Source organism: Sarcophilus harrisii, chromosome 1 (genome assembly GCF_902635505.1).
Source record: "Sarcophilus harrisii chromosome 1, mSarHar1.11, whole genome shotgun sequence".
Classification (NCBI taxonomy): domain Eukaryota; kingdom Metazoa; phylum Chordata; class Mammalia; order Dasyuromorphia; family Dasyuridae; genus Sarcophilus; species Sarcophilus harrisii.
Genome location: NC_045426.1, coordinates 385,216,550 through 385,228,731, shown reverse-complemented (window position 1 = coordinate 385,228,731; position 12,182 = coordinate 385,216,550). Strand labels below are relative to the sequence as shown.

General features: G+C 31.9%; 1 protein-coding gene across 1 annotated transcript in view; it reads left to right on the top strand.

Annotated features, from left to right (window-relative positions):
• LPCAT1 (lysophosphatidylcholine acyltransferase 1) overlaps positions 1 to 12,182 on the top strand; it is a 142,945-nt gene that overhangs the window by 76,127 nt on the left and 54,636 nt on the right. The window contains exons 4-5 of the mRNA XM_031946103.1: positions 2,086 to 2,198; positions 3,001 to 3,061. Of these exons, the coding sequence (XP_031801963.1) occupies positions 2,086 to 2,198; positions 3,001 to 3,061 (174 nt within the window). The remainder of the gene's footprint in view (positions 1 to 2,085; positions 2,199 to 3,000; positions 3,062 to 12,182) is intronic.

The following is a 12,182-nucleotide window of genomic DNA, read 5'->3' as shown; positions in this document are numbered from 1 at the left end:
TTCCATTACAAAAGAAAATGAAGAGGGTTGTTTGTGGAGTGTTATTTAATGATTTTTAAAAAAGTCTTGCTTTCCCTTACTCAGTAATCACTTTGTTCCCTAAATGATAGTGAATTGTGCTTAATAGTATATTTCAGAATATTGCCTAGTGGTAGGCTTCAACTTTTTTGGTCTGTAGTTCTCAGAACTTACATTTTAGAAAATTGAAACATTGGTCCTTTCTCAATTTTCTAAAACCTCCCTCATTCTCCATGATTTCATTCTCCATGATCTCATTCTCCATGATCTCTCAGAGGTAATTAATAGTGTGTCACAGTTATAAGTTCTCTCATTGTACTAGGTTATGTTTCATGTAAGATTGGAGCCTTGAACTCATTTAATACAGAGCAAGTAGCTAGGAAGAGCTAAATCCACCCAAGATACTTTCTAACTGCATAAAAACGTTTTAAAATGGTAGCAACAATTGATTCCTTGCAAGATTGTCATGAGGATCAAAAAATATAATGCATGTAAAACACTTTGCAAATTTTAAAACAAGTAAATAATCTTATCTGCTATTACATGATGATGATGATGATGATGATGATGATGATGATGATGATGACGACGACGACGATGACTCCAATGACCTTATTTTGGGTGAATTCCCTAGGAAAACTTATAGTCAGGGTTTGTGTAAAGCAGCTTAATGATGCATTGGATAGATTCCTGGATCTAGGTCTAGAACTAAATCCATTTTCCCAAACCACTGGCAGCTCAGTTATTTAGTGAATTCTTAAAATATTTGAATAGGTCCTCAGATTTCAGATGACTTACATTTAAAGAAAACTGAGCATTTTGACAAAGTATCTAAAAAAAGTTACTTTGAGCTGCTTAAGGAAGGTATATGTATTAGGTTATTCTTTTCTTTCAAAGTAAATTATTTGAAATTTTAGGATACATGATATGATTAGTAAATAATACTATTGTCTCACTAAACAAAATTAGGTTGCTTCTAATGACTCAGTTTCAATTTAGTTCTCATTAGCTTCCTAAAATAAGAGCACCTATTATAGTGTCTAACACATAGCACATACTTCATAAATACTTGTTGATTATTTGATTATAAGACAAGAATTCAGTTCAACCATTTTTAATCAATAAGTACAAGGCATTGTTCTAGATACTGAAAAGTGAAAGGAAAAAAAAATACAATGCTAACCCTCAAGAGTTTATATTCTACCTGCCAATGTCTTTATATTCCTTAATACCTGTATAGTTCTTTGCACAAAGGCAGTGACTTCTTGTTTTTTCCTTTAATGAATTTGTACTGTAGATATGTAAATTATGTCTATTTGCTTATTCTTAGATACTATCTATAACAATGTTATTCTTTGTAGTGTTACAAAAATATACATATCTATAAAAATATACATATCTACATATTTAAATTATTATAGTATAGATAACTGGTATCATAACTAGTCTCATTTAAAATGATTTTCAAAGATCACATTCACCAGTTTTAGTTTTAGAAATTGGGGTGATGTCATTATAATTTAAAATTCTCACAGACGTTTATAACAATGTTTTCACTGCTGATGTTTGTTCTTTCTTTAAGCCCACTTTTAAGTATTCCTATGAGCTTTCTGGTCATGCCTGTCAGATACTTCCCCTCCCCCCAATATTCTTAGGAATATTCTTTCAATAAACTTTATTTTTGCAATCACCATTTCATGAGTTATTAAAAATGCTCATTTATAATTGATTTATTTCAAAGGCAAATATGCTTTAGTGTTGCTAATATATACTCTTATAAGATCTTTGTACCTCTGTTCTATTCTACCGCTGTAGACAATTGAGGGTTGACCAGCTTAGGCTGGTTCAGTAATATAACCTTATCATAATTTTATTACATTAACTCTTAAACCTTTAGTCCATTTGTAATTGTTTACTTTATTGGATGTTTGTCTAAAAATCTACAAGAAATTTTAGAATTTCTTTCTTTTTTCATATATCTTGAGATTAATGACAAAGTAATCCCCTAGTTCCCCAATAACACCCCACCTCAAAATGCTACACATAATTCATATAACTTTTTTGCAGCTCTAATAAAATATATACGACCAGTATTTGTATCCCGATCTGACCAGGATTCTCGAAGGAAAACTGTTGAAGAAATAAAGAGACGTGCACAATCTAATGGCAAATGGCCACAGGTAACTCAGAATTTTGTTTGTAATTTGAATGACATAGTCCTTGAAAAGTGTTAAAATTAGAATGAGAATGGATCAAGGAAGCAGAGCATTTCTTACATAAATACCTTTTAGTTGTGAAACAAGGATTATTTAGAAATGCAATTAAATTCAATGCTTTTTGATAGTCCAAGCAAATTTTAGAAGTTTAGCCATGCAGAAGATCTATGATTTTACCAACATACAGATCACAGTCTTTCTACACTTTAAAAAATATTAATTATTCAGTGGCTAGTTTTTTTTGCATAATTTGCTTAACTGAATTTGGAGAAAATTCTAGATGAAAAGTCCATAGATACCACAATGGTAATATGAGTTCCCAAAGTTACTATTTTCTTGTTATAGCTACAATTAGTCATCTTTATGTGATTCTTTTAGAAAGTTATTAAAAGTTAAAAGTCTCTTCAATTCTTGTTGCTTCCCAGACTGAAATGAATCCATAAAATAATTTTCAGCTTTGAAAATATGTTCTGGGCTTAATTTCTAGTGTAATACAGACTGATGTAATTTTTTAAAAATCACATTTAGATTTGTCTTCTTTGGGATGCTTCTAACTTTTAATGATACTTTTATTTATCATGAAAGTGTGTATGCAAGTATGTAGTAGTATTTACATTGTTTCTATTTATTCCTTTTTACTGGAAACTATTCAGATGTTACAGAATATTTTGATAAAGGGATAATTTAAAAAGTAAACATCAACATTATTTTGTATAAATTCTAAAGTATATGTTGTATAATGTTATTTTTTTTTTTTTACTCAAAGATAATGATATTCCCAGAAGGAACTTGCACTAACAGGACCTGCCTCATTACCTTCAAGCCTGGTAAGCATTATCTTCTGTTTTTAAATGGTATTGGTGGTTTTTTTCCCTCAATAGATTGCAACTGTTCTCAAATGTTGGTTCTTATAGTGTCATATTCTTTAATTTTTTTATCAAAGATTTTATGCCTTAAAAGTATCATTTTACAATATGATTGACTAAGTGAAAATATCTTATATCCTGGCAGTTATTTAATTATCTTAGAAATACTACTGAGCTGAGCTACATGGTGAAACTTGGTTTAAGAATTGCATCATATATAAGCAGCTGAGAAAGATAAAACTGTGTATATTGAAGAATTATTGAATTTTAAAATTTCTTTTTACAATAGTTGTATGGAGTATACCATTGAAAATAGACCCTATTTAAAACTATATTGTTTTTATGTTATTTTTAAAAATCAGTTAGATACTTGGTGTTTCAATCTACAACAGGTTTCTTATTTGGTCTTACCACTTTATGAATAAGTACTTTTCTGAATGGTATTAGTAAAGCACTTTTAGATCTAAAATGTAAAGAAGTATGAATTATTATTTGATGCTTATATATATATATATATTATTTGACATACTTTTGTATTAATGGTAGTCTGCTTATATATGAATTAAGATTCTGATGTTTTTTTTTTTTTTTTTACCAGATATCTACACAACTCACTGTTATTGAATCTGTTATTGTTAAGACGTTTTAAAAGCTAATGTTATATGCAAACTACAGGTGCTTTTTGTGCTGACCTGTAGAAATAAAACCCTTTGAGTTAAATTGTATAGTTGATTGTAATACATCATTGTTTCCTGATAACTGTATGTATCATTACATATTAAATATCATTACATATATCACTTATATATCATATACACATTATGGGTGTATATACAAACACATACACCACAGGCAAGTCACTTTACTTTATGGGCCAAAGTTTTCTCATTTATCAAACAAGAGGGTTGAATTAGATGAATTAGTCATAACCAAAGTTATGACTCTGAATCCAGTATAACTTCATATGTAGGCTTGTCTTATGTTGTGGCTGTCAGAAGAGTTTGTCTACTGTTTCTATCTGAATTAGTTTAGTCCATGAACAAATTAGTTCCACAAAAGTTTTTCTCACTAACATCATTGAAGTCTATTGTTTTAAAAGTTCACTAAACGGCTTAGAAATGTTTCTTCTACTTTGTCTTCATAGTTTACTTATTCTTATTTTTATATCTACTTTTACTTAAATATGAATAATTTAAAATGTATCACATTGAACCCTCTTAGTCCACAGAGCAATTTAAGTTGCCCACTCAACTAAAACTTGTTGCTATATCTTATTGTAATAAACTACCAGAAGCATTCAAACACTCAAAGCTATTATCATTACTGGAAAAGAGGATGAACCCCTGCTAGACTAATAATTTGTAATATCCTATATGCTGCTGTGCTTTGATTTTAGTTATATAAAGCAAAGAAGAAAGAAGTAGTACCTATGACATTACCTCAATTTTCATTTTAGTTATTAATCTTTTAAAATTGCTAGTTGTTCAATCTATAATTTCTTATAATCAGGTCATTTTTCTAGTAACCATTTAGTAGCTTTAGAAACATAATATGTAAAACCAACCTGGCAATTTAGTACAAATCAATTTGTTATAAAAAAAAAAAAAGATGGCATCTAATTGAAGAGACATTAAAAATGCATAATTAATTTAAGAACATTATTCTGACAGTAATATCTTGAAAGATATATTAGAGAAAGAGTAGAAGTAAGAGGGTCTGTTAAGAGACTATAGCAATAGTCTAGTGGGTGACAATTAAGTCCATCAGAATGCTAGCGATGAAAACAAACAGGAAGGCATAGCTGCTAGCTATATTGGAGAAGTAAAATTAGCAGGACTTGTAACTGATTCATATGAGCAGTGATACAAAGCAAGAATCAAAGATAATTCCAAAGCTAAAAAATGAGAGAATTAATAAATTGTAGTACAGCGAGTAGAGATTTTTGGGATGTGTTGAGTTTTAGGGGACAGTAGTTTATCCAGGCAGGGATGTACTGAAGGCAATTGGTGATGTGGGGTCTGGAACTCATAAAAATTGGGTCTGGAGATAAAGATGTAGGTATCATCTAAATAGAGCTGATAACTAGAAACATAAGAGTGAATGAAATCACCAAAGGAGAGAGTATATGGCCAAAAAGCAAGCATGGAGCAGAGCTTCAGAAAGCAAAATGGAAAAAACTAGATGCTGGAAGGAGCCATTACAAATCTTGTTTAACTGCCTCATTTTATAGATTATTTTTTTCAAGAAGCTTGGGAAGATTGATTGACTATTACACAGGTAGTATACAGTTCAAACCTAGGTCTTCTGATCCTTTACACTGTTTATTGTTGCCCAGAACAATGAAATGGATTATGAGATAGATGAAGCATGGAGGCTTGAGCCTGGGATAAAGAAGAGCTGATTAGAGTAAGAATGAGAAATTGGATATATTGTTTGCACCTAAGGCAATGAAAGTGGATAATTATGGAGCCAGTCTAACAGGAAGCAGTTGATCTGGCATACCAGCAGAATTTCAATGGTCACACACTTAGAGTTAATGTACCATAAATTTTGTAATAGAATTTGAAATTATTTTAGACAACACCTCTGTGAAATGTCTTTCTCCTAGAATATTGTTGTTTCCCCTTAAATGTTGGTCTCTAGGTTCTGGATGGGAGGGCAAAAAAACTAAAATGGACAACTATTCAAATGGGGATAAAGGGAGGGAAATTGTTCCCAGCTATATTACTAAGTGTATATGTAAATGGAGATTTGTGTTTCATTTCTCAAAAACTTCTTCACTTTGAATGTAAATGTCTTTCTTGTGATTTTCTATTTTAATATGTATTTGTGTGTGTGTGTGTAAGTGTAAGACAGTCTCAGTTATTAATGGAATTAAGAAAATAATAGCTGTTTTTAGGAGCTTACTATTTAATTCGAAAGAGTCAAAGCAATATGTGGAAATAAAAGACAAATAACAGAAGTATATTGAGGCATAGTGGCATTACTTAATTAGTTCTTCTGATGGAGAGAAGCATCAAAAATAAGGTAAACCATTTTGTTATTCCATTAATGAGGAGAGCAAGAAGATAGTGGCTTCCATAATGCTAATGTCAAGTCTGAACAGAGGCCACAATTCTTATTCTGTGGGATGGATTGTAAATTGAGCAAGGAAGAAATTTTATCATTCCTTGGCATGTTACCTGAATTCAGGCTAATGAGTTTCTTATCACAGGTGGATGATCTTAAATACAAATAAATCCACATGTAAACAAATGAGATTCATTTCTTTGTTTTTTAACATAAGAAAGTAGAGTCTATAAGAAATGCATAAATGAGTTTCTGGGGAAAGATGGCATTATTTTGATTAGATTTCATAAAGCTTGTAAATTGAGGGAGAAAAAGAATATATTTTGCCAGAGGTATATTAAGCAAAGCTTTCCGGAAGATGCCATATACACAATGCCTAAATGGTGATAGTCGGGGAACAGCTGATTTGCTTGGACAAAAGGAGATCATAGGCTATAAACAAGTGGGCATGCCATTATTTGCTACTACTCTACAAGCCTCTATAAGAATTTGCAAGTCCAGGGCATGAAAAGAATCTTTCTTACATGTAATTTGTAAAAGTGAAATTTAATATGATAGTGCCATTGACTTACAAGTTTTACAAATTCAAAAAGACTTATTTGAACTCTGAAGTACACAATTCATGTTCATCAGATTGGCTAAGATAATAGAAAATGAAAATTACAAATGCTGGAGGGGATATGAGAAAGTAGGTACACTAATGCATTGTTGATAGAGCTGTGAACTAGTTCCAACTCCCTGGAGACAAATGAATCTATACCCAAAGTGGTGTAAAACTTTGCAGACTCTTTGACCCAGCAATATCACTATCAGGTCTATACCTCAAAGAGATAAAAAGAAAATGAAAAGGACCCATTGGAGAAAGGTATTTATTATTTTCTTCATTTGGCTTTTTTATCTTTTGCATTTGGCCAATTGAACTTTTAAATGAGGTGTTTTGTTCATTGCATTTTTTTTTCCGTTTCACAAATTCTGTTTTTTAACAAATTGATTTCTTTTTCATATCTATTTTATAAGGCGTTATATGCTTTTTCAATTTCATCAAATTCTATTTTTTAAGGAGTTTTCTTCAGATAATTTCTGTTTTTCCTTTTTCAAACTCTTCTTTCCTTTCCCCATTTTTCTTCTAACTCTCTTTTAAGATCCTTTTTGAATTCTTCCAAGAAAGCCTTGTAAGATGGGGACCAATTCATATCACCCTTTGGGGCTTCATTTGGAGATGATTTGCCTTTAAGGAGGATCCTCAGGGTTTGAGGTCTATTCTTCTCTTTCTCCATAAAAGCTATCTATGTTCAGAATTCTTTTTGCTTTTTTTTTTTTGCTCTTTTTTAATGGTTAAGGTCTGTTCTTAAGGCAAAAGGAAGATTGCCCTAAGCTTTTTCTACAGACAACAGCCTCTTCTTGCACATTTCTGTTACAATTTTTCATATCTTTCAAAATTTTTTCCATAAAGTTGAATTTGCAGAATGCAGATTTACATAAATCAAAAACTGCCTGCATAAAGAATATATACAAAATTAATACAAAGTCATTTGAGGAAGATCACAACCTATTATGGGAAGCAGGAAAGCTTTATGTACCAGTTGCTGCTTGAGCCAAGTCATGAAGGAATAAAGAGAAATCTAAGAGGCATTAGTGAGGAGAGAGAACAGTCCAGATATGGGAACTATCTATGCAAAGATGTGAAGTGATATGTGAGAGGTACAATTTAGCTAGATTGTAGAGTACATGAAGGGAGTGTAAGTAGAAGATTAATTGAAGTAGGGAAGAGATGTCAAGCAAAGAGAAAAATTAGAAAGCTATTATAATAATCCAAGTGAGAAGGGTTAAAAGCTTAAAATGCAGATTTCCCATCATATCAACAATTGCCTTTTGAAAATCTATAACAAAATGACCTGTATACTCTTCAAAATAAGCATTTGCAAAAGAAAATTCATTTTCCACATAATACTACCCCTGATTCAAAATTCTCTCTTTGTGTTGAAATCCTTTTAGTTGCCCAAATTTGGAGCATTTTTCTCATCTTCAACTTTTCCTCCCACCTCATATTACTATGTGATTTAGCACTGGTGATACAAAGGTGAATGCAAAAACATCTTGATCTGCCATCAAGGATTTATATTCTAATAGTTCTAATTAAAATTCTAAAAAATCTTTCATTTGAAAGAGAACTGGTCAGAAAGAGAGGTATTTTGTTTTGTAAAGTTAGAAAGTGAGTGGTAACATAGCAGAGTAGAATGACATGCCCTTTCCAGTAGCAGGGAGAATACTTACTTGATTATGATTCCAGAAGTAAAAATAGAAGGAAGAAAGGTGCAAGGATAAATATGTGTAATCCTCTATTATCCCAGTGCTTCTTTTCTTTGGTGTAGATCATTGAGAATTGATTATAAAAAGGGGCATACCTTACAATGTTTCACATCCAGGTTCCAAAATGGGACATTTTACTTTTTTACAATTTAAACTATTACTTTAGATAGATAAAAATCAAAATCCTAAAATAAATAATATACGGCTTTTCCAGATTAGTAGAAAGCATTCTTTTGAATTACTAGGACATATTGTTTATTATGATTTTACAAAATGACTTTCTTGTGTGACATCATTCTATCCCAATTCATGAAACCTCTCTCCCCCATTAGCAGGGTTGCCTTAGGATGAAACTTAGGCTCTTTGCTTTCATTCCTGGTATTTACCCTATATGCATTTTATCAGCTGCTACCAGCAGTGTCTATTTATTGATCAATACATGTTTATTTAAATGTTTGCTATATGCCAAGCAAACTGTGCCTAAGCAGTAGCGATGCAAAGACAAAGGACAAAATGATTCCTATTCATGATGATCTTACATCTTAATAGGAGAGACTAAGAAGTTATATATATTTATATAGATGCATGTGTGATACATAGACACTAGTTTTAAAGTGAGAATACTGGGATTTGTGGGTTTCAGAAAAAAAGCTTCATTCAAAAAATGGTGCCTGAGCTGCATCTTTTTTCCCCTTTTTTATATTTTTATTAGAATCTTTTTATATCTATATAGCTTTTTATTGACAGAATATATGCATGGATAATTTTTCAACATTGTCCCTTGCATTCACTTCTGCTGAATTGCATCTTAAAGGAAAACAGGAACTCTATGAATCTTTTTTTTTCAATGTAAACAAGGTAGAAATCTATTTAATAAATGTTGAAAACAAACTTCAAACCACTATAAGAAAGCACCAAAATTTGTATTTAGGAAAATGATGTAATATGAATAAAAATTAACATCCTAAGAAAGGAGAAAAAACTTTTTAATTGGTTGATGAAGGAGAAGGAATGTTTTCAGGATCTTCTGAGGAAAGGGAGAGTATTAACATTGAGAGCATAGCAGTTGGGGGATGTATTCTTGAGTTAGGGGAATAAACATCTGGGACTTGAAGGTCAAGCCTAAGAGCTTGGGGATTTACCCCTGGTGCTTGGGTGTATACAACTGGAGCTTGGAGGTGAAAGTCCTTGGGGATATACCCTGGAAGTAAGGAGACAGTGCATGGAAGATTGCCAGTACAAAACTTTGGAGTAAGGAAGGAGAGGGAATATTTTGAGTGATGAAGCAAAAGGCAGTCTTTTGGCTAGAATGAAGATTAGGGAAAAAGAATAATATCCAGGAAGGCTAAAAGGGTATTTTGGAGCCAAATTGTATAGAATTTTAAAAGGCTAAAAAGAGGAATTTATATTTTATATATGAGGCAATGAGAAGCTACTAGAATTGGTTGAATAAAGAAGTCAGTCACACAGTCAAATCTGTACTTAAGGAAATTTACTTTGGCATCAGTGTTTAGAAGGAACAAGAGTGATGAGAGACTTGAAGCAAGGAGACTAATTAAGAGACTGGTACAAAATCTAGATAAAAGATTATGAGAGACTAAACTGAGTTCACAGCTGTATAAGGAAATAAATGTTGCAAAGGTAGAAATGGCAAGATTTAGAAATTAATTGGACATGTGGGGTGAGAATATTATAGTTGAGGATAATGCCAAGATCATGAAAGGATGATTTTGCCTTAGAAAGAAATAGAGAAGTTTGGAAGAGAGGAGGTTTTGGGGAGGAGAGAAGATAATGAGTTCAGTTTTAGATCTGTCCCATAGACAATTGGTCATGTGGGACTGAAGCTCAGAGGAAAAATTGGAGATGAGAGAGAGAATGAGAATGTTGGTAATAGAACTACAAAATAGATTAAGGGGTAGTCAGACATGGGAAATAAACTAGGATATAATAAGATCTTGACAACAAAAAGAAGAGAGTACATTCTAAAGAGGGTGGTCTTAGATGGATCTAAGGTGAGTAAAACTAAGAAAAGATTATCAGATCTGACAATTAAGAGATCACTGGTAACTTTAGAGAGAGCAATTTCAGTTGAATCTGAGCTCAACAGCCAGATTGCAAAGGATTGAGAAGTAGTGTGAAGAGAGGAAGTAGAGTCAGCAAGTATTACTTTACACTCAATTTATGTAAGTAATTCTGAGATCCACATTTCCGTTCCCAAAGTACCTCCCTTCAGCAAATTTCTCTTGCTCTCATTCACTATTGTTGCTTATAAATCTTTATATTTGTTCACTGTACTTTTGATGGTCAGTGTTACTTGTCTTTTTCTTGCAAATCCATTCAGCTCCAACTAATCATCTTCAGCTTTTACCTCTCTTTCTCTGTGTGTGTACATATATACATTCATCCATACATACATATACACATGTAAAAATCCTCAGCACTTTTTAAATAGAGCTACATAATCAAATTCCCTTAATCTGACTGCTCAACTAGTGTTCTTTATTTCTTTGAGTTTCAATCACATTGTCAAGAAACCCAGCCTCTATTCATCTTCAGATAAAATTTAAATAATATAATTTCAGGAGCTTTTGTATATCAAGAAAAATCTCTTCTCCATTTTCTGTATCATTATATCTCCCTTTACCTCTCAGTGCCATTCCATACATTATACTTGCTGAAATGAATCTGATAGGCTCATACTTTCTCTCCAAATTCCAAATTTATTTTTATAAAATATATTTCAGATAAGTAACATAGGGTTATGCTACTTGCTTACCATAATAACAACAATAAAATGTCATGGGGAAAATTTAGTTACACAATTCATTTGGCCACAAAATAGCTTTAAAATGTTAATTTATGCTTAGATATAAATTTTAAAGATATGCTTTTTGGAAGAGCAGTGTAGAATAAGGGACAAGGCATTAGACTTAGAATGAAAAAGACCCACATTCAAATCCTACTCCTCAAAACGCACTATTTGTCTGGCCACAAGAAAATCACTTACCCTTTTTAAGCTTCAGTCTCCCTAGTTGTAAAATGCAGATAATAGTATCTTCAGTGCCTATTCCCATAGTCATGTTCTGAGCATTTAATGAAATAGTATGTACAAAACAATTTATAAGCCTTAAATCACAATATAAATGTCAGCTATTATTATTGTTATTCAGTTAATTTCAGTGGAGTATTGTAAATACTCAATAAATATTTTTAAGAGTTTTGGGTTGGTTTTAAGTTAATTGACAGTCTAAAGCATTTAATACATTTGATTACCTTCTCCTTATGGCAAATATGTTTCCTCTCCAATTTGATGACACTTTTCTTGGTTTTCCTCTTACTTGTTTGATAGGTTCTTTTCACTCTGCTTTGGTGGATCTTCATCCTCTATGGACATTCCCCAGTGTTCTGTCTTAAATCCTTTTCTATATTCTTTCTATAACACATATATATTAAGCACTTATATGGATCAGCAGCTATGCTAAAACTAAGAAAGCCAAGTTTTCCTCAAGCAACTTACATTCTAATTGGAAGACAACATGTAAATAAAGATGTACATACAAAAGATACACAGAGATGAAAAGTAACCCTGAAGAAAAGTACCCGCAGTTTGGTGGAATAGAAAAGGCCTCTTGACAAAAGGTGACATTTAAATAGCCTTGAAGGAAAATGGAAGACAGTGTAATGTGAAATGAACAGCAAACCA